We start from the raw sequence: 27,743 nt of genomic DNA, 5'->3' as shown, positions 1-27,743 counted from the left end.
TACTCACCTCTCTTCTTCCTTCTTTATCCCCTATCCCCTTTCTTGATTTTAGGAGGGGAGGAAAGGACTTTTTTCTCTCTGTGCTCTGTGTCTTTTGCTGAATTTATTTGCCATTCAAAGATTATTTGGTAGACAAGGGATTCTCTGAACTAGATCCTCTCTGTTCTGAGACCCAAGAACTGCTTAGCATCTTTGAGTGATCACTCAGATCTTGTGAGTACCTTCGGAGGCAGTGAGAGTACAGTGGTTATGAGCATGGAGTCAAACTGCCTGGGTTTTGTTGCCTGCCTACCACTTGTGAAATGTGTGACCGTGGCACGTTATTTAGCCTCTTTTTAAGACCCTGTTTGCCCACCAGTAAAATGAAGATAATATTGTTTACCTCATAGGATAGATGCTTTGTACATAATGAGTGTCTAATATATTTTAATAATTCTTCTTTTGTGACATCTTTGATAGGACTCTATTTGTCAAAGAGCAACTGGACAAGAAGTTAAGATAAACTGATCTGCCAAAATTATAATTTTTTCCCCTTATCTGCTGCTCTGGATTTAAAAGCATGGCTATATCAAGATAAATTCTATGTAGAGGTCAATTAGCGACTGACCAGACAACTTGCCAGTGTCACCAGTGATGAACATTTGGCTAACTTGCTATTTGCTATTTATATTGCAGGTATTATATGATGCTTCTGGGGTTCTTGAGAAAAACAGAGATACTCTTCCTGTCGATATTGTTGTAGTCCTGAGAACGTCAGAAAACAAGCTTCTTCAGCAACTCTTCTCAATCCCTTTGACTAAAACAGGTACCCTGGGAATGCCCTGACAGCCCTGGTTCTGATGCTTGTATAAGATCAGCTGGCATTTTCTAGTATTTCTAAATACTGCCAGGGCTTCACTACTAACATCAAACTTCTTTAAGCAGTGGTCAGGTCTTGGTTCAAGAAAAGGAAAGTGATTGAATTGCACAGCATCAGTATATATGTAGAAATATGTACACACACACATGCACTTGCATACACGCATATACTTTCCATAACATCAACTCTTAGACTTCTCACTTGCTCTATCACTTTTCATCCTTCCATTTATAAAACCATATGACATCATTAATTCATGCTAAGCACTCTCGAGTAGTCTCAGTTTACCTAGACTTACTAGGAAGATTACTTCTATTCACGTATGATTCCAAGTAAAAGGAATGTGGTGAATCAAAGGTCGTCTGATCATGGGATCCTCAAAGGTCACCTGGTCCAACTTCTCACTCTGTCATTGACCCATCCTACCACTCTGCTAACCAACTTGGAACAGGTCTGTCACTGGCCTACATACATGGCCTTTGCCTACTTACAGTCAACTTCTATTTAGTTGCTCCGTCAGTCCTCATGCCAGAAGCAGGAAACTAGGGCCGAAGAACAGAACTTCCAGGTCTCTGCTGTTTTGCCAAATGCATCCTAACTGGGTCAAGCTCCTTTGATTTACCTGTGATTCTGCTGCTTTTGGCTGGGCAGCCAACTCAATCTTCTCACAGTTCTATTCTCAAGGGCTTTATGTTTTTGAGGCTATGTCTGGAAACAGCAGTGGTGTGCTTTTAATAAAAGACGGGAAAGTCAGAAGCAGTGGCATGTGCCTGTAGTCCCACCTACTTGGGAGGCTTGAGGTGGGATGATCACTTGAGCCCAGGTGTTTGAGACCAGCCTGGGTAACATAGTGAGCCCCTACCTCAAAACAAAACAGGAGGAGAAACCTCTTTATTAATCTCTCTTCTTTTCATTATTTTCTGTTCTTCCCACATCCCTCTTGAAATCATTGGCACCTGTAGCTAGCATGGGACCTTTGCATGCTAAAAGAGAGTGGCTGCCAGGTCTGATTTTTAGCAGTTTGCAGAGGAATGAAAAGCCTAGCTAAGAAAAAAATCCATAGTCTACAACTTTTGTTTCATCTTAACTTGGAAGGCTCTTAACTTTCTTCAAACATGCTCCTATAAATAAAACTAGTAGCAAGGTGTGTATCAGAAGGCTGCCCTCCAGCTTCCTTTCCAGACCTTCCTTGGGGCAGCCAGAATTTAATTCATTATGGATGAATTAACGCTGGGGAGCAGGTGTGGGCAGGGCTAGCTGGTGTTTCCTCACCAGAGACTCAGGAATGTAGACTCCTTATCAGATGACTTCTGTGCAGAGGCGAAGAGACGGCCATTATTAATAGGGGATATACTCTCTGGGAAAAAAAATAAATCCAAATAACTCTTCAGCTGTCATTTACACCCTCCCATAAAAATGAGTAACAACTTGTGAAATCTGTTTACAACTTTGGAATTTCCAATTTTTCCACCTTTGGCAAAATAAAAACAATTTCGTGGCTCAGACCACTAGGTGGCGCCGTGCAGAAGGTAAGCTCTGCAGCAGCGTGGGGGAGGAACAGAAACAAAGAGCCGCCGCCGCTGCGCTGCAGCTTTTCTTTTTTCTTTTCTCTTTTGCTTTTTTTCCCAAAGAGCTTTTCTCCTGTTTTGTAGCTCTTTCTGAATCTTGTCTTAAAACTGCACACCACACCACCTGATGGAAACAAAAGGGGTAAAATAAAATAAGACTAGAAACAAACGTGCTGTGCTGACAAGCTTGCTTGTATTCCTGAGTTGTACATTATATATAATCATTTCTTTGGAAATCCTAAGCTTGATTTTATTCACATTTTGAGTATAATTAAAAAGCCACAGGTAAACATCAGAACTAATAAGCATGATTCTATTTTCTTTTTCGGGAATTATTTATGTAAAAATGCATTCAGTCAACAAATGTTTATAGAACAGCTTCTAGTAATAAGGCACTATTTAGGCTACCAGGGGTATGTGGAAGCAAAGGTAATACGGCTTTGCCATAAAACAACTAGAACTTTCTTTTACCTTCATGTTCTGTCTAGAATTGGGCACTAATTATCTTCTTACGACAATACCTGCCCTGAAACTTCAATTCTAAAGTGATTGTGCATCCTGTGTTGAATGTCAGAATATTAATAAGCTTCTAAATTTTAAAAATATCGACATTCTATATTTTTTGGTTTTATTGTATTACAACCTTTGAAGATGGGAAAACCTCACTGGGCAGAAATAGATTATGCTGTTAATTGCAAATACTTGTTTCAGGCATGTGCCCCTTTTGAAAAGGGAAGTGGCTATACATCTTGGCATTCCCACTGGAAACAAGGTCACACACATCCTGGCATTTTGGAAAAGAATAGACTAATATTGTCAGTGTACGAGAAACTATTTTCTTATCATTTTTATTTTTATTTACCCTGAATCAAAGCCTTAAATAATTGTTTTATTAAAATTAAATGGAGCACTAGTTCAGTGAGCATAAATATTATGGGCAATTACTTTACAAATCTCTTTTGGGAGATGAACTATGGGGAGGAAGGATAAAGATCAAAGCTGGGGAGCCGGAGGCTGTTAGCCACAAACTTAAGAAGAGGGCCATTGTTGGACTCCTCAGTTTCAAGAGGAGAGGGCATTTGTTAAGAAGACCCCTAAGGGATGTTGACAGTGCTCTGGCTCCTGATCTTGATGGTGGTTACATGGATGTTTGCTTTATAATATTCATTATGTTGTCCATTTGTTTTACGTACTTTTCTGTATGTGCATTCTATTTCATAGTAATTTTCCCTCAAAAAGATAAAGAAAACCCCTTAAAATGCAAATAAAATCTTTAATTTCTTTATCAAAGGATTCCTTACAGTTAAGTTAAGGTTTCCTGGTAGCTACACTGCTGCTGTCTTTGCTTTCAAAAGCAGGCGTCAGAGAGCTCCAGGCTGACTTTCCTGTCCTTTCAAGTTAGCCTCCTCCCTGGGCTGCTGGGCAGGTAACAGTCTCTTCATAGTGGATATCAAAAAGAAGTACAATCATGTGTCAGATAATGATGGGGATACTTTCTGAGAAATGCGTCATTAGGTGATTTTGTCATTGTGCAAACATCACTGAGTGTACTTACACAAAGCTAGATGGTATAGCCTACTACACAACTAGGCTATATGGTATGGCCTATTGCTCCTAGGCTACAAAATTGCACAGCATGTTACTGTAGTGAATACTGTAGGCTACTGTAACACAGTGATAAGTATTTCTGCATCTAAATGTATCTCAACATAGAGAAGGTACCGTGAAAATATATTATTGTAATGTTATGGGACTACTACCATTGTATATGTGGTCTGTCGTTGACCAAAATATTGTTATGAAGCACATGATTGTATTGGGCTTGGTTTAATTTCTTATCAAGGTTGAGAGGATCAACCTCTGTGTGTGTGTGTGTGTGTGTGTGTGTGTGTGTATGTGTAACCATAATATAAAATCGGAGATGGTAAGATGATAATCGAATTGGTATTTCCTATTTCCACCCCCCTGCTTTCCTGTTCATGTACATGAGTACTGAAGAGATTAAAAACCATGGGGAGTGAAATCAGGAGGCCCAGGGTTGCTGGGAGACAGGACTCCTCCCAGGTTTCTGTAGCCCCCATACCCAGCGGCCCCTTCTGCCGACACAGATGCATTTGGTGGCAGAAGTGTCTGTGCCTGAAGGGCACACTCTTGTCCCAAGGTTTTCAGTGGTGATCAGGTAAAGGGAGGCTGATCAGTCAGTATGGATTCTCTCTGTTCTCTTACGCTTATACAACCACCCTTTTGCCTACAAATGGCCTACTTCAGACGTGATGAACTTTTCTTTGTAATCCTTCCTATTGACAGGAAATACTCTGAAGATTTTATGCCTGAAAATATGATGTGGCAGCAACACTGCTTTCTAACCCCTCAGCTGGGACTTTTCAAACTGAATGATTGAGGTAGAAAAAACATTAAAAGGAAAGATGTTATAACAGGGATTCATGGCATATTTTCCTGTTTGGGAAGTGTTCTGCTTGCTACTAGGAAGCTGAGAGAAAAGTTCAAAAGGCTGAGGGGAAGAAAGAGAAAAGGTTTCAAAAAGAACTTGAAAAAGTCACTTGTGTCTTTAAATAATGAATTCTGACTTCCAAAGAGTAGTTTGGGGTTTTTGAAGGAGTTAGGAACTTGGGAGAAACTAGAAAAAATTAGAGTAGCACCAGAGGGAACATTCTCTGAACCTCAAAGTCTAATTTGTTTCAGAACCTAGAACTGAGTTTTGCCTCCATTACCACCTTCTGTCAGAACGCTTAGGTCTCTCCCTCAGGATTTTATTTTCAGTGAAAATCAACAGTAAAGTCTGTCTTTGACTTCCATTTGTTCCTCTTTCTATTTGGATAATGGGACAAGATGAGCTCCCACATTATAATATCTGCAAAGAATTACAACGTCACTGCTGAAATTCTTGCTGTCAATGATCTGATTCCTGATTCTCTAACTCCCAAAATGAATGGCATTAAGCTCTTAAGAGAATGCCTTTTGATAACCATTTCTCAGTTTCCATTTTCCACTTATGGCTACCCCTCTATCCTGACAGTTTAGCCAAAGGGTCTGGCAGATGAACTCAATGTAAGTGACAAAATTTCAGGGCTACAGACATGGACAGTGCCCAGCTCTTCTTAAAACAGAGGCTCTGATGAGCCGGCCCCATCAAGAAGCCCTGGGGAGTGAGTTCCTCCTCACACAGAGACCTGCCTCTTTCTATTTAAGAGTGTATTTCAGTCAATAGATAATTATACATTTAGAGTCTGTCTAGATATGGTGCTATGCACAGGTACTTTCTAAAAGGAATAGAAGGAAGTCCCAGCCAGAATGGGCAGAGACAAACAGTGCCAAATCCCCAAATGTATAAAGGATGCACAAAAAGTGTAAATTCTCAGAGGTGTGTAAATCAGTAAGTGAGGTACTATAAACACATATTTTTAGAAGTAAAAATAGAAGGAAAAGTCAGGGAAATATCATGGATTAAGATGGGGACAAGACTTCTTTTACCTAAGAAAGACTTCTTAAAATAGATTTTTAAAAAAATAGGAGACCGGAGAAAATTGGGTAGTCTGGGAGTAATGAGGCAATCTAAACCAGAGTCTACAGCACTGGAAAGAGAGGGAGGTGGAAGTGGGATAATTAAGTGAGTAAGACACTGAGGAATGAACTCCTAAGGCAGGGGGAGGGTGTGAGGAGGAAAAGGATGGGAAAGTGATGCAGGCTGCTGAGTGAAGGGTAGCTCCTGATGCTGATCTGAAATGCTATGGGTGGTCAGGTTGGGCTCCTGAAGAGCACAGCTTTGGGGTGAGAAAGGAAACCTTGAGAAGCATGTTAAAGACAGATTAGTGAGAGCCAAGGAGTCTATGTGTAGCTGTGTGTAAATAGGTGTCCAAGAAATACTTTTATATTCTAGATTTAGATCTAGGATGTTTGGGTTAATTTTTATATAAGATGGGAGATTGAGGTTCATTTTTTTTCATAAATATATCCAGTGGTTCCGAAACCATTTGTTGAAATTACTGTCCTTTCTCTCTAAATTGCTTTTGCACCATTGTCAAAAATCAATTGATTATATACGTATGGATCTTTTTCATTGATCCAGGTATCTGTCTCTTTACCAATGCCACACTGTCTTGACTATTGCAACTTTGCAGTAAGTCTTAAAATCAGGTTGTGTGATTCTTCCAACTTTATTCCTCTTTTTCAAAATTGTTTTGGTTATTCCAGTTTCTTTGCCTTTGCATATAAATTTCAAATGCAGCTTGTCTATGTCTACAAAAAATATTGCTGGGATTTTGAGTGGACTTGCACAAAATCTACAAATCAATTTAGGGAGAATTGGCATCTTTGCTATGTTGAATCTTCCAATCCATGAATGTGGTATGTCTGTTTATTTGGCTCTTCTTTGATTTCTTTAATCAGTATTTTGTTTTTATCAGCATGCAGATCCTGAACATGTTTTGTTAGATTCATACCTAAGTATTTCAATTTTTGGGACTAGTATAAATTTTAAATTTGATTTTCAATTGTTTTTTGCTAATATGCAGAAATACAGTTGATTTTTGTGTATTGACCTTGTCTCCTACAACTTTGCTAAACTCACTTATTAGATCTAGAAGTTTTTTGTTTTATTCTCTTTTTTTTTGTAAATTCCTTGGGATTTTCTACATAGACAACATATTGTATGTGAATGAGAACCTTTTTTATTTCTTCCTTTCCAACCTTATGCTTTTTATTTCTTTTTGTTGCCTTATTCACTGGCTAGAATTCCAGTATAATGTTGGATACAATAGAAGTAGTGAGAGAAGATATCCTTGCTTTGTTCCTGATCTTGGGGGAAACATATTCTTTCACCATTATTCCTTCTCTCTTCTGCATGTCTCTTTATTCCTCTCAATTTGATCATTTTCATCAACATAGTGTCGTTCATCTTTTTGCCCCCTTTTATGGGTTGAATTGAGTCCCCTCCAAAAAAAAAAAAAATACATTCAAGTCCTAACCCATAATGCCTCAGATTATGATTTTATTTGGAAATAGGGTATTCACAGAGGTAATCAAGTTAAAATGAGACCATTGGAGTGTGCCCCTAATCCAATTTGATCTTATAAAATCCAATCCAATTGGTGTCTTTACAAAAAGGGAAAATTTGAACACAGAGACACACAAAGGGAGAACATTATGTTAAGATGAAAGCAAAGTTCAGAGTGATGCAGCTATAGCATCTCTCACCTGAACCCCCTAAGTGGATTCTACTTCTCTTCTTGCCTCATATGGTTTAACAGCTAAACTGCAGTCTTTTAAAAAGTACAAATCAGATCATATCACTCCTGTGTTTAAAGCTTTCAGTGGATCCTCATCACATCTAGAATAAAATCCAAACTTCTTTTCTTACCTGCAAACTCCTACATGATCTATCCCTGCTTGCCTCTCTGCCACTACCTTCTTAAAGTCTTTTGTTCACTCTGTCTTTATTCTGTTCTTTAGATATTCCAAGCCTTTTTCTACCCCTGCTCCAGCTGCTTATTCTACCTGGAACATTCTTTCCTCAGATCTTTATAGGTCCATCTCTATCTTGTGATCCATAATTTAGCTCAAATGTTACCTCCAAAGAGAAGCTTTTTCTGTCTACCCAATGGAAAGTAGCCCTACGCTTTCCCACTCACTCTATCACATCACCTGTTTAACTGTCTCCATCAGGAGCTGACATACGTCTATCTCTATCTCTCCCCCATCTCCAATGCTAGCCTGTGAGCAGCTTGAGGATAGAGCCCTTATTGGTCCTATTTACTCTATATAGTCATGACTCAGAGCAGTGCCCAGTGCATAGAAAGTACTCAACAAATATTTTCTAAATAACTTAGGAACTACTAAAAGTTGGAAACTAAAGCTAAAATACAAGTCTTGACTCCAAATCTAAGGCTCTGTATTAGTTTGCTAGGGCTGCCATATCAAAGAACTACAAACTCAGTGACTTAAACAATAGAAATGTATTATCTTGGTTCTGAAGGCTAAAAGTGCACAATCTAGGTAAAGGTGAGGTTGGTCCTTCTGGATGACTGAGGGAGAGTTTGTGCCAGGCCTTTCTCCTAGTTTCCAGTGGCATTCCTTGGCTTCTGCACCACCCCTCTCTCTGCCCTCACCTTCACAAGGTGTTCTTCTTGTGTGTGTCTCTGTCCATGTCAAAGTTTCCCCTTTTTATAATGACACCAGTAATAATGGATTAGGGGTCTACCCTAGTCTAGTATTACCTCATCTAAATTTATTACATCTGCGAAGACCCTATTTCTAAATAAGGTCACATTCTGAAGCACTTAAGGGTTAAGACTTTAACATATGAAATTTGGAGGTGAGACAATTCAACCCATAACAGGCTCTTTCTGAGTTGGGGAGAAGGCTTGGGAAAGTTTAAGGTCCTGGGTAATGAGGCATCGCCAAGAAAGAGAAAGTGGGGCTGCCAGGCCCTAGGCCTGAGTGAGGTTTGAATGGCCCAGGCATGAGGGGGTACTGTAGCCTTCAGTGAGGCTAGTCCCTAGTTTGACCTTCATGTTAAGGTCAGGGTATTGCCCCCAGAGAATTGAAATTGCCGTTATTTAGGCCAAAAGAGCGAGGGAGTCCCAGTTTCCTTGGCTGGGGGACCTGTGTGTCTGGCTTGCAGGGCAGGGGAGGGTCCATGCTCCCGATACTTCCCTTGGTCTCTTGTGTTACTTTTGAGTCTGGTAATGAAACATGGTTGGTTTGTTTTTTTTAAGTAAGTGTGCCATGGGAATGCATCTTTTCATTACCAGAGACATTATTGTATTAATATCATCACTGTTACTAACTTTTGTCTTTGCAATACTAGAATTTTGCACTGGATTCTGGGGTGGTGCAATTTCCCTGGAAAATAATTCCCTAGACCTCTTGATTTGTGAAAAATTCATCACTAGATCTTTGCAAAAGATCTAAAGATCTGGAAAATACAAGAGCTCTCTTTAGACCCTTCACAACAGTGAGTGTGTACAATAGGATAGAGTCAGGTGCTTTGTCCTGTCCTATTTTCCTGGAAATAAGGCCCATGGGTGAGAACAACAGTTCCTGCACCCCACATCCTAAGTTCAGAGAAGGTCCAGGAGTTGTTGCAAGTTACCTCCATCCTCTGACCCTGGGCCTCATGGGGCAAAGGAAAAGTACACTTTTACTACCCCCATGTTAGGGGAAGGACAGAGTTCCCAAAATAATAACTTGTGAAATTGGGAGGCAATTATTTTCTTAAAAAGATACTGACACTTTTGTCCCCTAATTGGATGACTGCCTAGCTAGCAATATGTGTAGCCTTTCCCTTCATAGGGGAAAGATAACTGGAGAGTGAGAGATTGTCATGACGGGGAACTGCCCCCCTTTGTGTTTTCAGTTCTTCAGAAAAATGGAAGACTCCTTTATGAGCCCACAGCCCCACCATTGTCTGAGGACACAGAAGAAATTGAGGGCTACTATCTCGTTAGGAATCAGGTAGCACAGGGCCAAGAGATGGACACATCAGATGAATGCAGTGTGTGTGCTGAGCTCAGGGGGTCAGCCAGAAGATGTGGCCTAATCTGTCAAGGGGGGTCATGTTACAGTTTGTTAGAGCTGCTGTAATAAATTAACATAGACTAGGTGGTTTAAACAATAGAGTGTTTTTTCTCATAGTTCTGGAAGCTAGAAGTCCAAGAACAAGGTGATAGCATGTTTGGTTACTTCTGAGGCCTCTCTCTTTAGCTTGCAGATGGCTTTCTTCTCATTGTGTCCTCACATGGTCACCCCTTGGTCTGTGTGTATGTTGTCTGTGACCTAATATCCTCTTCTTATAGGTACACAAGTCAGATTGGATTAGGTCCCACCCTAATAGCCTCATTTCAACTTACCATGTTTAAAGGCCCTGTCTCCAAACACTGTCACATTCTGAGGTACTGGGGTTAGGGCTTCAACATAGGAATTTTGGAGAGAATACAGCTCAGCCCATGACAGATCACTAAGAACTGGGGTAGCTGTTGCCTGTGAGCTCCTTAACTCGGGGGCTTCTGGAGGCTATCACTCCCCCCATAAAGCCCAAGGACCATTATGACCAGCCAGAAAGGGTCTGCAGCATCACCTAGTCAGGGAAGGAGAGCTCTGTCCTCTCGTCCTTCCCTCACGCCCTCACCCACACCCAAGGAGCTAGCCCAGAGATGTGTGTCAAAGAAGAACGCCCCAAGCCATGAAAGCCACACATCCAGCCTGGGGGGAGCAGGAGTGGAAAAAAAAAGCTTTGAGTTGATATGATATTATGGGTTAAAAATAAACAAGAGTGGATCATCAAAACCATAAATAATATTTGATAACGGAGAATCTATGAAATGGGGCTGAGAAACAGTTAAGGAACTGCCATCCTCATAGAAAGCTGGATCGGCAGGGGTGGGGGGAAGTTAGAGGGAAAAGGCAAACTGTTTTTTGCTTATTCTCAGTGAACTGAGATGCCTCAATACACTGATTCCATGCCTAAGATGCAAGCAGAGAACCACAAAGCTTTCTGCAGACTTGGTCCTGGGAGACTGGCAGGTTTTATCACTATCTGGGGATTCCTCCCAGCTCCAGCCTGGAGTGGATGACAATCAGATTCTTATCTCGGGGGAAAAGGGCAATGACACTGAGAGTCACTTGCAAATAATAGAAATAGTAAATGTTAATTACATGGACTCCTCATCTCCAACAATGTACAATCGAAGCTGTACAATTCAGCGCCTGGATCCACCCAGCTGTGCAATTCTGTCTCATGTGACCATCTTGTCTGCCTGACAAGATCTTAAGCTCCATGAGAAAAGAAACCAGGTCTTCTGTTTTGTTTATATACAGAACTTATCGTCATATTACTAGTCATATTACTCACAGCTCCATACTAACTCTGCTTTCTAGAATTACTTCTGTTCCTCACCCCACCCCTCATCACCACACCTTCCATCCCTGCCCCTCCCCTGCCTCCCAAATCTCTTTTTCTTCAAAATTCAGTCCTAGCATCAGCTCCTCCAGGAGGTTTCTATCAGGGTTGGGTGAAATTCCTAGCACCACTAGAATATAAGTTCCATGATGATGGGGATTTTGTCCCATTAGTTGGCTCCTCTTTTAGCTCCTAGAGAGGAGCCTGGCACACAGGAGGTGTTCAGGCAGAGGGTGTGATTTGTGAATAGAATTTTCTAGTAGTCCTGACAGCATTTGAAGCACATCACAGATGTGAATCGTCCTGTGATTTATGGTGCTGGCTGGAAGCCCACCAGAGTCTGAGATCTATTTTAACAAGTTGTGAAATTCAGAAGAAGCAGCTCCATTGAGAACGCCATATTCTGAATGTAGAACGATGGGTATGAAGGCTTTATTAGGATTCATGTGCAGAGGAGTGCAGATGCGATTGTATTTACTTCTGGCATCTGAAACTGATTGCTGGCTGCCTTCCTGGGGTGGAGTGAGTGGGTGGGGTGGGGGCTTTCCCAGAAGCAAACAGCATACTCGTGACTCAAGTACAGACTGTGCTGGGAAGCCACGTACTCCCTTCACATCACATCCTCTCTGAAATGTGCCTGCTCTGGGGGCCCCTCCCATCCTTCCCCACCATGCTGGCTCTGGGTGGATGTGTGAGTTCATGTCCCACCTTACTGCTACAGCTTGCTGGGAGGACCAGTGGGGAGGCCTCTGCTGCATCTGTGAGATTCTGTGAGGGCCGTGTCTTCCTCTGCCCTTGAACAGGCTGGAGGAGGTGGCAGAGGGTCTTGGCATCAGCTGGACAGCCCCAGGAGAAACTTCACATAATCCTGGCTCTTCTCGTGTTAATGGTTTTCAGCCCTTGTCTAGAAGAGTCTGATTTTCTTTGTAAAGCTTATTGAGGGCAAAATTTATGCGTGGTGTGGTTGTGGAGTGGAAAGAGCATCTCTTGAAATTCTTTTTGCTTTTTTTCCCATCCCTCAAAGGTTGTAGATTTTGAATTTGTATTCTCCAATTGCTGTTTTCTTTTTGTTCAAATGTAAGCAGCTTAAGTGTTTCTTTCTTTTTTTAAATTCTGCCTGCAGTTTCTTCTAGCCTATCAGCTATGGTGGAATAAAGAGCCCTGGACTATAAGTCAAGAGACAGGCTGAGAGCTACCTGAACTGTGCTTTGCATCTGGCAGGTTTGATTCAAAGCTCTGACCAGCTTCCACATCTGCAAAGTGAGGGGTTTGCAATAAGAAGAGCCTTCAGATTAGACGGGACCTTAAGGTCGAGCAGACCAACCCCTAAAAATCTCTAGCCCGAATGTTCAGTCTTGCATTTCTCTGGTTTGAAAGTTCTCACTTGGCTCTCTTTAGAGAACCTTATAGGACAGCGCTATCCAGTGTAGTAATATAAAATGTTCTATTAGCCACACTTTTTTATTAGCCACATTTTAAAAAGTAAAAATTAAGAGGTGAAATTAATTTTAATAATATATTCCCTTTAACTCATATATCAAAAATATTATCAGTTAACATGTAATTAATATAAAAATAATTGAAATATTTTATTTTTCTTGTGCTAAGTCTTCAAAATCTAGTGTGTGCCCTTGTGGCACATCTCAATTAGACTGGCCACATTTCATGTGCTCAGTAGCCATCATATTGAATAGTGTGGCTACAAAGAATCGCTGCCCTGGCCACAGAAGTACCTCATTCCTGCCCTCAAAGAGAAATCAAAAATGCCAAGGAGCCCTTCTTGTTGGTCCTCTCAAAGAAAATAAGGTCAGGTAAAACAGGACAGAATGGCGGTGCAGATTCATTTCTTCATAAAATATTTTACTGTGTACAGACTTGACTTCAGACTGTCTGCCAATGTATAAGAGAAGTTATTGTTCTGGATTTGCAGAGATGGAAATGTTTCATATTATCAGTATTGAGCAATGTTTTCAGAAACACTAGGTTTGTGGGATGTGAAGAGTTGTGAGCTGAATAAGAGATTTCCATGGTCAAAAAGTGTGGGGAATATTGATTAGGAAAATCCAATAGGTATCTTTAGTGCAGAAATACCAAGAGATGCTCCGTGTATGGGAAGGACTTCTGAAACTAGTAAGATCCTTTTTGTGAAAAGTACCTTGAGGGTCAAGAATCTTGTGGGACCCACTAAGGCAATGCTGATCAGAGGATTATCTCCCTGAATCTTTCTTTTTCAGGGCACCTTTCCAGTGTGGGTCTTAAATCCATTTCTGAAAGTTCCTCCTGCTATCCTAGCTCTAGAGGTCTTGTTGCTGCTAAGTCTCCGAAAAAGAAAAACTAAAAGAAACTTCAATATTGAGTTTTGATAATGACTCTAATATTGTGGAAGTTAGTATCTGCTGTGAATCAGGTTCACTATCTTTCCCTAACACATTGTAGTAGTTCTTTCATAGCTCCTAAATAAGACAGTGAATGTACATTTTTATTAAGTGGCAGTTCAATTTAGAGCCATTTTGTTTTATTTCTTTAATGATCCTGTCAAGTATAGCAAATATAGCAGCTTTGATTTTTCAAATGGTCAGAATATAAGAAAAATAAATTCTGCTGCTTTCTGCCAGTATTCTTCTCACTGATTGAAAAGGAAAAATGGTTCCCATTTAAGATTAAAGGTTCTATACTTTTATTTCCATATTTATTTCATATTTCAATAGCTCATGTTGGAGAAAAAGTCTCAAAGCTATTTACAGTTTATTAATTCATCCCTCTATTAAATTTCTTTATAATGGGGCTTTTGGGTCATTTCCTTCCCTTAGTAAAAGATACCTTCTGGCATTTTAAATCAAATAAATGGAAACAAAGCCATTATAATTATCATCTCTCTACTTAGAGATGGATCAAAACTTAACATTTTTCCTCCCAGGAATTTAGGTCATGTTAATAGAAACTGTACTTTTCTCTTCAGAACACAAGACCAGCTTCTAACAGTCTGGTCCATATGTTAGAAGCATATAAAGTTAATCGTTTTGCTTTGGTGCCAACGTGTTGTGAGAGAAGAGAGGCTGTAAACCACAGCTGTATGGAGTAACAATTGTGAACTTTACTGACTCGCACATGTGAGACATCAGTAAACTAAATTAAATGTTGTTTAACTGAACTTAAGAGTTGGAGGTTGGGGGAGAGGACTGCTACAATTTTATTAAGGCTTAAATTTAGTAAAGTGGTTCCATTCTTTGCATTTCACAAAGGTAGTTTAAGTTATACAAAAACCAAATCAACTTGTTTCCAGATGATTAGGTTTGGCTTAGCCATAACAATAGTGATTGCTGGGTAATCAAAAGACTGCTGTTCAGTTGACCTGGTTTGGTGCATAAATGACCAAAAAAAATCTAGACATCATCTAAAATCAATTGGGCTCAACCAGTTTGACCAGGCAGCAATCCCCTCAACTACTCAGTGGTCTTCCTCGAATAAGATCAAAATCCATGAAATGACCACGATGTAATTAGTGCATCTTTGATGGGCTCTCTCAGTGTTACTGCTCAGTCCTCTGACCCTGGGCAAGAGACTTGAATACTCTTGCCTCAGTTTTCTTTCTGTGTGGACTGGTGACTTGCTGTAAACACTTATTATAGCACAGTATCTACTATATTGCAAACTCTTAATAAATGTTAGTATTTAAGTGTTAACTCTTTTCTGACCTGGAACAGAGTGAAAAATACAGGGCAAAAAAGTGGATTTTTATATTTACTTCCTTAATCTTCAATGGATTTTTTTTATATACAGTAGATAACATTATACTATAGTATGGGTTAGTTCTCTCTCTGTCTCTCTCTGTTGAGAGTTTGATATTTCTGTGTTTTAAGAATAATACCTTAAGAAGATAAACAAGAGAGAATAAAATAAATTCCCAAACCTTAAATCCTCAATTTATTTACTTTCTTTCCTAGTCATTCAACCCAACATTTAGTGGGGCTCTAGGCAATAGAAAATTGGATAGTCTGTAAAACTCTGATTAACCAAACCCTCCTCTAATTGATGGCATTTTTGTAAATCTCACGATATATGCTGAACCCCATAAATAAGTACAACTATTGTGTCAATTATAAATAAAAAATAAACTTAAAAATATACATGTGTATATATATGCTGAAGAGATTGTCACTAAGCTGAACCAAATGATTTAGCTTAAACTATTAATAAAATCTGTTGGCCAACTAGGACCTCTAGAAGTTCCATGTGACTCCAATCAAATCTCCTGCACCACCAACATCTGCATCTTCACTCACCACTGAAACCATGTTAATTATAAATTTAACAGGAACACGTTATATTCCCTAAGCTCAGTAAACATTCATTCAGCCCTCTGCATAATGAAACCAAGATACTAAAGACAAGTAAGTCATCCAAGCTCTCCTAACAAGAAAGTGGCAAAACTAAGACAAACTCTAGGCAGTTTGACTCCAGAACTCACATTCTTAACCACTGTTCCTCTGAAATCCACGTATCAAAGAGCTTGAGTGAAGAGTCTGAAATATGAAAGGATCATGGTATGGCCAGAGAGTTCATGGTACATGGAGGGCAGTGAGGTGAGCTGGGGCCTGCTCCTAGAGGGCTTTTGATGTTATGCCAGAATTTAGTGCCACACAATTCATTCATTCATTTACTCATTCATTCACAAATAATTATTGAATGCTTACTGTCTGCTAGGTATATTGTGGTAAGCACTAGGTATATGTTGGTAAATAGAATAGATTTAGTGTCTTTCCTCATGCAGCTCAGAATCCAATGGGGAGTCACAAGGCACACTGTTAATTATTAATAAATTCATGGGTACCTTTCAGTGTGGCACCATTAATGAACATCTTTGGCTTTGGTGAGATGTTCTGTAGAAATATTTAAACCATAAATCTATTTCATTCAGTTTTATTATTCCTCCATAGTGCTACACAAACTCTGCAAAATGGTTCACAGTCAACTGCTTATCTCCTCAGGATAATGAGCTATAAGTGTTCTTGGATGGCTGAAAGAAGAATCTGTGATACTGAAGTGTGCCAAGAGATGGTAGATATAATCCATCTTTAGGAGGCAAGAGTAGACATATGCTAAATTGTTATTCTCACGCCTTGTAATCTTTTCAAGAAACTTTTTTTCTAGTATCTATGCAAGGGCATAGACAAAGGATACTTTACAAGTCTTACAGGTGATAAAGAAATATTTTTTGAATTAATCAATGGGAATAGAAATAGATACTTGGTGTCTGGCTTCAAAGAGCTCGTAACCTCTATAAGGAATTGAATCATTTCTAAAGATTAATCCTAATGTAAGATAGCATATTTGCGTTAACTTGAAAGGACTCAGACACAAGTGTACTGACTAGCTGTAGCCACTAGAATTAGTGTAGAGTTGTGATGCTTGTAGAGTTCCTTCATCAGATAAATAATCTTTCTTGGCCTTTATTCTCAATGGGTTCTAATCTTTTTTTAAAAAAATCAGTAATTAGTTGTATCACCAGTCTGTAGGATAAGACTAATTTAGAAAGTTTTTTGAAATCAATCAGTTATTTTTGATATAGTATTACAGTTCCACAAAGTTAAGTTCTCAAAAAAACAATGACTATACTTAATAAATTAGTTACATTAACTTTATTCTTCAATACACTATGACACATATAAGGTTCAGAAGCCTTTCTGGGCACTGACATTTTATGAATTGGAGATACACACACACACATAAAAATAAGTGTGTGTACATAAGTGTCCAGAAACCTTATGGCAGTGTAACTTAGATATGAGTAATGCTAGCCAATTAGGCATGTTGCAAGTTTTGTTTCCTGTAGAATACTGCCTTTCTCAGTGTGCCTCTCCTTATTTATGGATTCTCAAGTTGCTATAGTTTTTCTCAAGGATATGCATATGGATGTTCAGACTAAGTCCTTTTATGAAGGAACTAGTGATAGGGAATTGTCATTCCTTGAAATAAAGCAAAAATAATTGATAAATGTGAAAATTAGACTTGGATACCTGCAGATCAAAAGCTAACCTTGGGTGCTTTCAGAGACCCAGTAGAAAGAAGGTTCCTATAAGTGATGATTGCCTTCACATTAGAACCCAATTTTTCAAAAAGGCCTGTATTTGCCAACATGAAAGGTGAAAGGAGCATAATTTTTTACTAGGAGAATACATACTATGTTGAAGATGAGCCTCTTGAATTCATTAATCTTAAAAACATTGTTGAGAGGGAGCAAAAAACTATACTTCTGTCCTCTCCCTCATGTGCTAAGGAACAAGATTGATATAAAAATTAGAGAACTGAATAGGCTCACTTTAACCACAATAGCAAAGTGAAGGAGAAGGAATAGTTGAAGAGATCATAGCAACAGAGCCATTGCTGTTGCTCATGATCAGCTCTAAAGTGAGCACTGGCAAATCAAATATCTCAGTAAAACCATTATCTAAGCTTCCTCCATTTATCTAAGCCATGCTATCATCAAAACCTCCTCCCCCTTCTACTGCCTACCAAATTGCTAAGAAATACATTTTGTAGGTTTAGTTTTATCTTCTTTATTTTGTTCTTTCTTATTTCCCTGACCTCAGAGGTCTTTTAGGATGTATTTCACAACAACAGAATTCCAGAGCTGGATGGAAGCCCAACACTGCTCAACTTTTTAAACTCTAATTGGCATCCACAGTTACTACACGGACTCATTTGCATGATGTTGATTTTTGAACAATACTGCTTATGGCCCTGACTAGCTCTCTAATTTACAGCTCAGGTAAAGCTCTCACATGGTCTGGCCACAGATGTCACACGTTCTTTGTTTTTGGACCAGTTTGACATTACACTATTCCTTGTAGTTCTCTATCACAGAAGTTTCCATCCCTGTCTATACCTCATGCCTGATATGGATCTAGATGAAGCTGCATGGTCACAAAAAGTGTGCACCATGGGTGCCATGGCACAGTGCTGTGGCACACAAAGTGCAAGATCACTGATCTGCTCAAGCTTCTCATTTGACATATAATACAAGTGAGTCATAGAGAGTAGATGTGATCTCCTTAAGTCAATGGCAGGACTGGGGTAAGAATCCAGGTATCTCAATTTCAGGTTTAGTGTCCTTTTTATTGCTTCCATGCTGAAGGGGGAGACTCAGAATGGTGTTTTTCGTTCCAAGCACCGAATCATCATCCCACACAATAGGAAGTTAACAGCATCTTGTTTTCTGAAGCCTTGTATGGCTTTCTCAGACTTAATTAAAAACACAAGGAATCATAGGTGTTGTAGGAAATCACATGACTGAATCAATAGATAAGGTGTGTTGAGCAGATCTAGGCAGAGAGTTTTAAATCTGCAGTAATCAGTTTATTCTCTCCTGCCTGAGCATTTTATTTAGGCTTCTACTCTTAAACTATGGAATATCACTTCTCAGTGTACAACGACCTGCCCCATATGAGATTTTGCTCAAGATTTTGGCCTCATTAGCACTGTGTGCTAACTGGAATGAGTCTCTGTGTTAGTCCATTTGGATTGCTATACAGAAAATACCTGAGTCTGGGTAATTTACAAAGAAGAGAGGTTTATTTTGCTCACGGTTCTACAGACTGTACAAGAAGCATTGCACCAACATCTGCTTCTGGTGGGGGCTTCAGGGAGCTTCCAATTAAGGTGTGTCACATGGTGAGAGAAGGAGCAAAGAGAGAGAGGAGGTGGTGCCAGGCTCTTTTAAAACAGCCAGATTTCATGTGAACTAATAAAGCGGGAACTTATTCATTATCACCAGGAGGGCACCAAGCCACTCATGAGAGATCTGGCCCCATGACCCAAACACCTCCCACCAGGCCCCACATTCAAAACTGAAGATCAAAGTTCAACATGAGATTTGGAGGGGGCCAAACATCCAAATCATATTAGTCTCCTAGTAGCTTGTATCCAACCCATCCACCTTTGGCCATGTGGATGGGCACCCTACCTGAAGGCCACGGGAAGAACACAACAGTGACTTATGATGCCTTAACAAAGCCTTCTTTTCCCGTGATTTCTTCTTCCTAAAATTGTCCCCATAGTTAGTATTTCCACTGATAGGGAGTGACAAGTAACTTGTTTTTATGCTTGCAAGGATAAAATAGCAACTTTTAATGTTATTATTAAGTATCTGATTTAAAAATGAGAAGCTTCCTTCAAGTTTGCCTTACAGACTTGTTCTCTGGAACTTTCAGGTTCACATTCTGTCTGTCTTGCTCATGGCTTCCAGATACAGTCCTTTCCATTTCCTGTCAAACTCCTGTTAAGCTGTCAAAGTCTAGCTCATTTATTGGCTACTGTTCAGGGTTTTTTTTTCCTTATTCTCTCAAGAAAACTTAGTATTCTGTCCTCTCATCACTTTATTCAGAAATTTATCATAACACTTTCCAGTCTAAATTTCAATGAATTGTTTATATGTCAGTCTTTCCTCCTCCCCCAACATCTTCTGTGAGCTATCCTCTTTTTAAGACAAGGAATTATACAGTTGACCCTTGAACAGCACAGGTTCGAACTGTGCAGGTCCGCTTATATGCAGACTTTTTTCAACTAAATGTGGATTGAAAATACAGTATTTGCTGGGCGTGATGGCTTGTGCCTCTAGTCCTAGCTCTTGGGAGGCTAAGGCGGGAGGATCGCCTGAGCCCAGGAGTTGGAGGTTGCAGTGAGCTATGATTGCACCACTACACTCCAGCCTGGGTGTAGTGAGAACTTATCTCTAAAAAAAAAAGAAAAAGGAAGGAAAGAAAAGAAAATACAGTATTGGGGGGGATATAAAACCCACATATATGGAGGGCTGACTTTTCTTATGTGTATTCCTGAGGGATGACTGCAGGTCTTGAGTATGTGTGGATTTTGGTATAGGTGGGAGTTGTGGAAACGATCCCATATATACCAAGGGAGGACTGTACTTTTTTTTTTTTTTTTGAGGTAAAATATACATGTATAATTTATCATCTTTACCATTTATAAGTATACAGTTCAGTGGTAATAAGTACATTTATATTTTTTCCCATTCATCCCTCCTCCTCTCACCACTTCCTGGCCTCTGGTAACCACCCATCTACTCTCCCATCCAAGTATTAACCAGGCCGAACCCTGCTTAGCTTCTGAGACCGGGCGTGGTCAGGGTGTACTAGACACACTATAGACACACCCATCTACACTCTGGCTTCACAAGATCCACTTTTTTAGCTCCCACATATGAGTGAGACCATGTGATGTTTGTCTTTCCGTGCTTGGCTTATCTTGCTTTTCTTTGTCTATTCATCTGTTGATGGGCACTTTGTTTTATGCCATTATTTTGCCTGTTGTGAATTGTGCTGCAGTAACCATGGGAGTGCAGATATCTCTTTGATACATTGATTTCCTTTGTTTTGGATACATACACAGTAGTTGTATTGCTGGATTATATGGTAGTTCTACATTTTGTTTTTGGAGAACCTCTATACTGTTCTCCATAGTGGCTGTACTAATGTACATTCCCACCAACAGGGTACAAGCGTTCCCCTGTCTTCACATCCTTGCTGGCATCTTTTCTTGCCTGTCATTTTGCTAGAAGCCATTTTAACTGGAGTGAGATATCTCATTGTGGTTTTGGTTTACATTTCTCTGATGATTAGTGATGTTTAGTATTTTTTCATATTCCAGTTGGCCATTTGTATGTCTTCTTTTGAAGAATATCTGTTCAGATCTCTTGCCCATTTTTAATTGGATTATTTGGTTTTTTTGCTCTTGAGTTATTTGAGCTCCTTTTATATTTTGATTATTAATCCTTTGTCAGTTGGAAAGTTCGCAAATATTTTCTCCCATTCTGTGGGCTTTCTCTTCACTTTGTTAGTTGTCTCCTTTGCTGTGCAGAAGGTTTTTTTTTTATCTCGATACAATCCTAATTGTCTATTTTTACTTTGGTTGCCTGTGCTTTTGAGGTCTAACACAAAAAATCTTTGCCCAGATCAATGTCCTAGAGCATGTCCCCAATGTTTTCTTCTAGTAGCTTCATAGCTTTAGGTCTTTGATTTAAGCCTTTAATCCATTTTGATTTGTTTTTGTGTATGGTGAAAGATAGGGGTCCCGTTTCATTCTTCTACATATAGTTATCCACTTTTCCCAACACCATTTATTGAGAAGACTGTCCTTTCCCCATTGTATTTTCTTGGTGCCTTTTGTTGAAGATGAGTTGATTGTAAATGCATAGTTTTATATTTGGGTTCTCTCTTCTGTTCCATTGATCTCTGTGTCTGTTTTTATGCCAGTACCAGGCTATTTAGGTTACTATAGCTTTGTAGTAAATTTTAAAGTCTAGTAGTGGGTTGCCTCCAGACTTGTTCTTTCTTCACTGGATTGCTTTGGCTATTCTGTGTCTTTTGTGGTTCCATATAAATTTTAGAATTTTTTTTTTTCTATTTCTGTGAAGAATGTCATTGGTATTTTGATAGAGATTATGTTGAGTCTGTAAATGGCCTTGGGTAGTATTGTCATTTTAACACTATTAATTCTTCTAGTCCGTGAATGTAGAATATCATTCTATTTTGTGTATGTGTTCTCTTCTATTTCTTTCATCAGAGTTTTATAGTTTTCCTTGTATAGATCTTTCACCTCTTTGGTTAGATTGATTCCTGGGTATTTTATATTTTTTTGTAGCTATTGTAAGTGGGATTGCTTTCTTGATTTCTTTTTCAGATTATTTGCTGTTAGCATATATAAATGCTAATGATTTTTGTATGTCATTTTGTGTCCTATAACTTTACTGGGTTTGTTTATCAGTTCTAACAGTTTTTTTAGTAAAGTCTTTATGTTTTACTAGGCATAAGATCATGTTCCTTGTGAACAAGGCTAATTTGAGTTCTTTGTTTCCAATTTGGATGCCTTTTATTTCTTTCTCTTGCCTAATTTCTCTGGCCGGGACTTCCAGCATTACATTGAATAATAGTGGTGAAAGTGGGCCATCCTAGTCTTGTTTCAGTCCTTAGAAAAAAGGCCTTCAATTTTTCCCTGTTTAGTACAGTGTTCGTCGTGGGTTTGTCATATATGGCCTTTATTGTTTTGAGATATGTTCCTTCTACACCCATTTTGATAAAGGTTTTTATCCATAAAGTAGTGTTGAATTTTATCAAATGCTTTTTAGGCATCCATTGAAATGATCATATGGTTTTTGTGCTTGATTCTGTTAATGTGACTTGTGATATTTATTGATTTACAAATGTTGAACCATCCTTGCATCCCTGGGATGAATCCCTCTTGATCATGGTAAATGATCTTTTTAATGTGCTGTTAAATTGTGTTTGCTACTATTTTGCTGAGGATTTTTGCATCTGTATTCATCAGGGATATTGGCCTATAGTTTTCTTTTTTTGTTGTGTCCCTGTCTGGATTTGGTATCAGGGTAATGTTGGCCTCATAGAATGAGTGTGGAAGGATTTTCTCTTCTTCCTTTTAATACCAATGGGATTGGTATTAATTCTTCTTTAAATGTTTGGTAGAGTTCAGCAGTGAATCCATCAGATCCTGGGATTTTCTTTGATGGAAGACTTTTAATTACAGCTTCACTCTCATTACTTTTCATTGGTTTGTTGAGGTTTTCTATTTCTTCATGGTATAACCTTGGTAGGTTTGTATGTGTCCAGGAATTTATCCATTTCTTCTAGGTTTTCCTATTTCTTGACATACAGTTGTTCATAATAGTCTCTAATGATTCTTTGTATTTCTGAGGTCCCAGTTGTTATATCTCCTTTTTCATTTCTGATTTTATTAATTTGGGTCTTCTTTCTTTTTTTCTTAGCTAGTCTAGCTAAAGGTTTGTCAATTTTGTCTATCTTTTCAAAAAATCACTTTTCATTTTGATCTTCTGTATTTTTTTTTAGTCTCAATTTCATTTCTCCTCTGACTTTATTATTTCTTTCCTTCTGCTAATTTTGGGTTTGGTTTGTTCTTGCCTTTCTAGTTCCTTGAAGTGCATCATTAGGTTGTTTATTTAAAGTCTTTTTACTTTTTTGATATAGGCATTCATTGCTATAAAATTCCCTCTTAGTACTGCTTTTTCCAAATCTCATAGATTTTGCTATGTTGTATTTCTATTTTCATTTGTTTCAAGAAATTTTTAAATTTCCCTCTTAATTTCTTCATTGATCCATTGTTCATTCAGGAGCATAGTGTTTAATTTCCATGTGTTTGTGTATTTTCCAAGTTTCCTCATGTTATTGTCTTATTTCTTTATCCATTCAGCCACTTTATGCATTTTAATTGGAGAATTGAGAACATTTACATTTGGCATTAGCATTGATAAGTAAGGACTCACTACTGCCATTTTGTTACCAGTTTTCTGGTTGTTTTGAGACTCTTTCTTTCTTCTTTTGTTACTGTCCTCCTTTGTGGTGAGGTGATTATCTCCAGTAGTATGTTTTAATTTTTGCTTTTTATTTTTAGTGATTCTATTATAGGTTTTTATGCTGTGGTTACTGTGAGGTTTACAAAAAACATCTTATAAGTGTAACAAGTTATTTTAAAGAGATGACAACTTATCTTAGAACACAAATAAAAGAATAGAATCAAACAAAGGCAAAAAACACACACAAAAAACTCCATCCCTCCTCCATTTTGACTTTTAGTTGTTTTCATTTACATATTTTTATATTACCTATTCCTTAACAGGTTGCTGGAAATATTGTTTTTGATAGATTTGTCTTTTGAGTTTTATACTAGTTATGAGTGGATTGCACATCACAAACATATTTACTTTTTTGTAGTTTGAAAAATTTTGTTTTGCATGTTAGTGTTTTTTTCCTTTCAGATTGAAGAACTTCCTTTAGTACTTCTTAGAAGATGGGTCTAGTGGTGGTGAATTCTCTAAGCTTTTATTTTTCTAGAAAAGACTTTATCTCTCCTTAATAGTTGAATGATAATTTTGCTGAATACAATATTCTTGGAAAGCAGTTTTTTTTTTTTCCTTGAGCACTTTGAAAAAGTCATTCCACTTCCCCTGACCTATATGATTTCTGTTGAGAAGTCTATTGTCAGACAAACTGGAGCTCCTTTATATGTTGTTTGCTTCCTTTCTCTTGCTGCTTTTAGGACCCTTTCTTTTTCCTTGACCTTTGAGAATTTAACTATTCTATGCCTTGGGGTAGTCTCATTCGGTTTGAATCTGTTTCAAGTTCTAAGACCTTCCTGTACCTGGATATTTATACCTTTCTCAAGTTTTGGAAAGTTGTCTGTGATTATCTCTTTAAATAAGCTTTCTACCCATTGCTCTTGCTCAGCTCCCTTTTGAAGACCAATAACACTTAGATTTGATCTTCTGGGGTAATTTTCTACACATCATAGGCAGTTTTCATTCCTTTTTCTTTTTCTTCTCTGACTTTGTATTTTCAAATGTCTGGTCTTCGAGCTCACTCACCCTTCCTTTGCTTGGTTCATTCTGCTGTTGAGATCCTCTAAAGAGTTCTTCAGGTTGGCAAATGTATTTCTCGGTGCCAAGATTTCTGTTTGGTTTATTTTTTATTATTTCAATCTCTTTGTTAAATTTCTCTGATAAATTTCTGAATTGCTTTTCTGTGTTATCTTGGAGATCAACTGAGTTTCTTTAAAACTGCTATTTTGAATTCTTGGTTAGAAAGCTCGTAATTGCTATTTTGTTAGGGTCAGTCATTGGATTTTTGCTGTGTCCTTGTGGGGAGGTAACAGTTCCCTGTTTGCTCTTGTTTCTTGTGGGTATATGTTTGTGTCTGCATGAAAGGATTAGTTATTTATTCTGGTTTTCTCTGTCTGGTTTGATTTGGGTTTTTTTGTTTATGCTTTTGTTTTTTGAGATGGGGTTTTACTCTGTCACCCAGGCTGGAGTGCAGTGAAGTGATCATGGTTCACTGCAGCCTTGAAATGCTGGGCTCAAGCAATCTTCTTGCCTCAGCCTCCCACGTACCACCATGCCCAGCTATTTTTTTTGTTTTGGTAGAGATGGGGGCGTCTCACTATATTGCCCAGGCTGGTCTTGAACTCCTGGCCTCAAGTGATATTCTCACCTTGGCCTCCCAAAGTGCTGGGATTATAGGTGGGAGCCACCATACCCAGTCTTTTTGTTTGTTTGTTTGAGACAGGGTCCCATTCTGTCATCCAAGCTGGAGTGTAGTGGTGTGGTCATAACTCACTCTAGCCTCAAACTCCTAGGCTCAAATGATCCTCTTGCCTCAGCCTCCTGAGTTGCTAGAACTACAGGTGTGTGCCACCATACTCAGCTAATTTTTTAATTTTTATTTTTTGTAGGGACAAGTCCTTGCTATGTTGCCCAGGCTGATCTCAAACTTCTGGTCTCAAGCAATCCTCCCACCTTGGCCTCCCAAAGTGCTGGGATTGCAATGTCAGCCACCATGCCCAGTCTGTTTGGGTTTTTATTGAATATATTTGTTTGGTAAATCTTTGCTGCTGGGTCACTGCCTCCTTTTCTGCTCTAGGTGGTGCCTTAAGCCTAGGTTTGCCTTGGCTCTAGTAAATGGTTGGTGCACTACCTGTCCCAAATGGGGGAGGTCTCAAAGGGATGACACCAGTAGTGTGGGAAGGCTGGCTACGGGTTTGTGCCTAGGAGACCTGCAGAACATACCTCCTACAGTGGGGTGGTGCTGAATAGCTGCTCTGATTTAACATCTCCTTTGTCTGAGTTACAAAGCAGTTTCCAGGGCTGGGGATAGGAGTTCCATTTCCCCCCTTCGTCTCTGACTGTCCTCAGGGATATTTCTCCTTTCAGGCAGTCATGATACTTTCCATGGGTTAAGAGAAAACCAGTCTCCTGCCAGGGAACCCAAGAAGGTAGGGAAGCTGGTTGACCACCTCAATTTCACTTTCTCCCATGTAGAAACTGTGAGTTGGGGTAGATTTTCTGCATGGTTGGTGCTGGGCAGAATGGGGGAAGGGGTGTTGTGGATGTGGAAATCCAATTCTTCTATCATTTGCTCAGCATTTTTCTACTTCTCTGTGGCTCTGGGAAATGTCTCATCCTCATACTTGAATTCTGAGTTGTTGCTGGTGAAAATCTCTAAGTTGTATATTTGTTTTTTTGGTTCTCAGTTGAGGGGAGGAAATCCAGCTTGCCTCTATGCTGTCATTTTGGAACCAGAAGTTCCAGGACAACTGTATTTCATTCATCGCTGTAAGACCCATAGAAGGGCCTTAATGTATTATTTCAAAATATGAATAACTTCAGCATTATTAAATGGAAGTTCCCCTGTTTCAATACTATCCCTCTTACCTGGACACTACATCATCTGTAGGTACTCAACATTCCCATCAGTAGAATCATTCCATAAAAATTTTGTTTCTAGAAAGTTTTCCGTGCCATACAAACATTTCACCTAAGTGAAGTAATACATTTATCTATCCATTAACAAATTATACCTGGATTAACTGTCAGAGGAGAATAGTACCCTGAAGGTTTAGAACAAAGACAAAAAGAGGTTTGATGGGAATGTGCAGGAAGGTGTGTACTGCATGGAAACATTCAAGGGTGGGACAAAGAAGTAGGGGGAATTTGTTGTCAGGATAGGGAGGAGACAGCATTAAAGCCATGTTGTACCTTCAGAAGTGAAAATAGGGAAGTGAAAAGGGGTGTGGGGAACTTGAATACATCCTTTGCCTAAATTGCAATTTTTCCCAGGACTTGCCCTAGTTGGACAGAAAACCATTGTGCTATGTGGTTGGAGATTGGAATAAGCCATTCTCACACCTCAGTGACAAATGCCTGTTGACAGACATGTGTATGTAGGTTTTTTTGTTTTTTGTTTTTTGTTTTTTGATTGGGTCAAGTCTTCTTAGGTAGTTGTTGGGTAAATGTCAACAGTTTAGGCTGGCTAGTATTTTGTGAAAACATGCCATGTCATATGTCAACCATGTTATTTCCAAGCAACTCCACCAAAAAATATATGGAGGAGCTTTCTACAATCGGCTTTATTTTTGGAAATTTTTGTTTGGCAATTTCTACCAATGTCACAAGAAAATGCAGGAAACAGAGTACAACTTCACCATTGACTATGTTAGGAAAGAGAAGCCTTGTTAGCTATTTGAAGCAGTCTAGGATTCTGCACAGTTGTTTGCTAGGCTGACATCCTGTTTATAAGTTTTAAAGCTTAAGGAACGGGGAGGGAGTTACTATTTTTTCCCAAGCTCTACAATTTGAGATCTCTGGGTCACAAATCTTTAAAGCTGTAGTTTACATTCTAAATAAAAATTAAACAGGTCAGTGAAAACGTTGATTTGGCTTCCTTCAAGCAGATAGTCTAGAAATGTTAATTATCTAGAAATTCCTTAAAATACCAGACAATTGCCAATTAAAAGTCAATACAGAAATTGGGAAGGGGTTTCTTTTGGGCTTTGAATTTCTCACTTGCACAATAAGGGCAAA

At 38.9% G+C, this 27,743-nt stretch overlaps 1 protein-coding gene across 1 annotated transcript in view; it reads left to right on the top strand.

Annotated features, from left to right (window-relative positions):
- The window catches only part of MYO3B (myosin IIIB), a 373,253-nt gene that overhangs the window by 179,367 nt on the left and 166,143 nt on the right, over positions 1-27,743 (top strand). The window contains exon 22 of the mRNA XM_045560289.1: positions 676-805. Within this exon, the coding sequence (XP_045416245.1) occupies positions 676-805 (130 nt within the window). The remainder of the gene's footprint in view (positions 1-675; positions 806-27,743) is intronic.

The sequence above is a fragment of the Lemur catta genome, chromosome 8 (assembly GCF_020740605.2).
Source record: "Lemur catta isolate mLemCat1 chromosome 8, mLemCat1.pri, whole genome shotgun sequence".
Taxonomy (NCBI): Eukaryota; Metazoa; Chordata; class Mammalia; order Primates; family Lemuridae; genus Lemur; species Lemur catta.
This window is presented reverse-complemented; position numbering and strand designations above follow the sequence as displayed.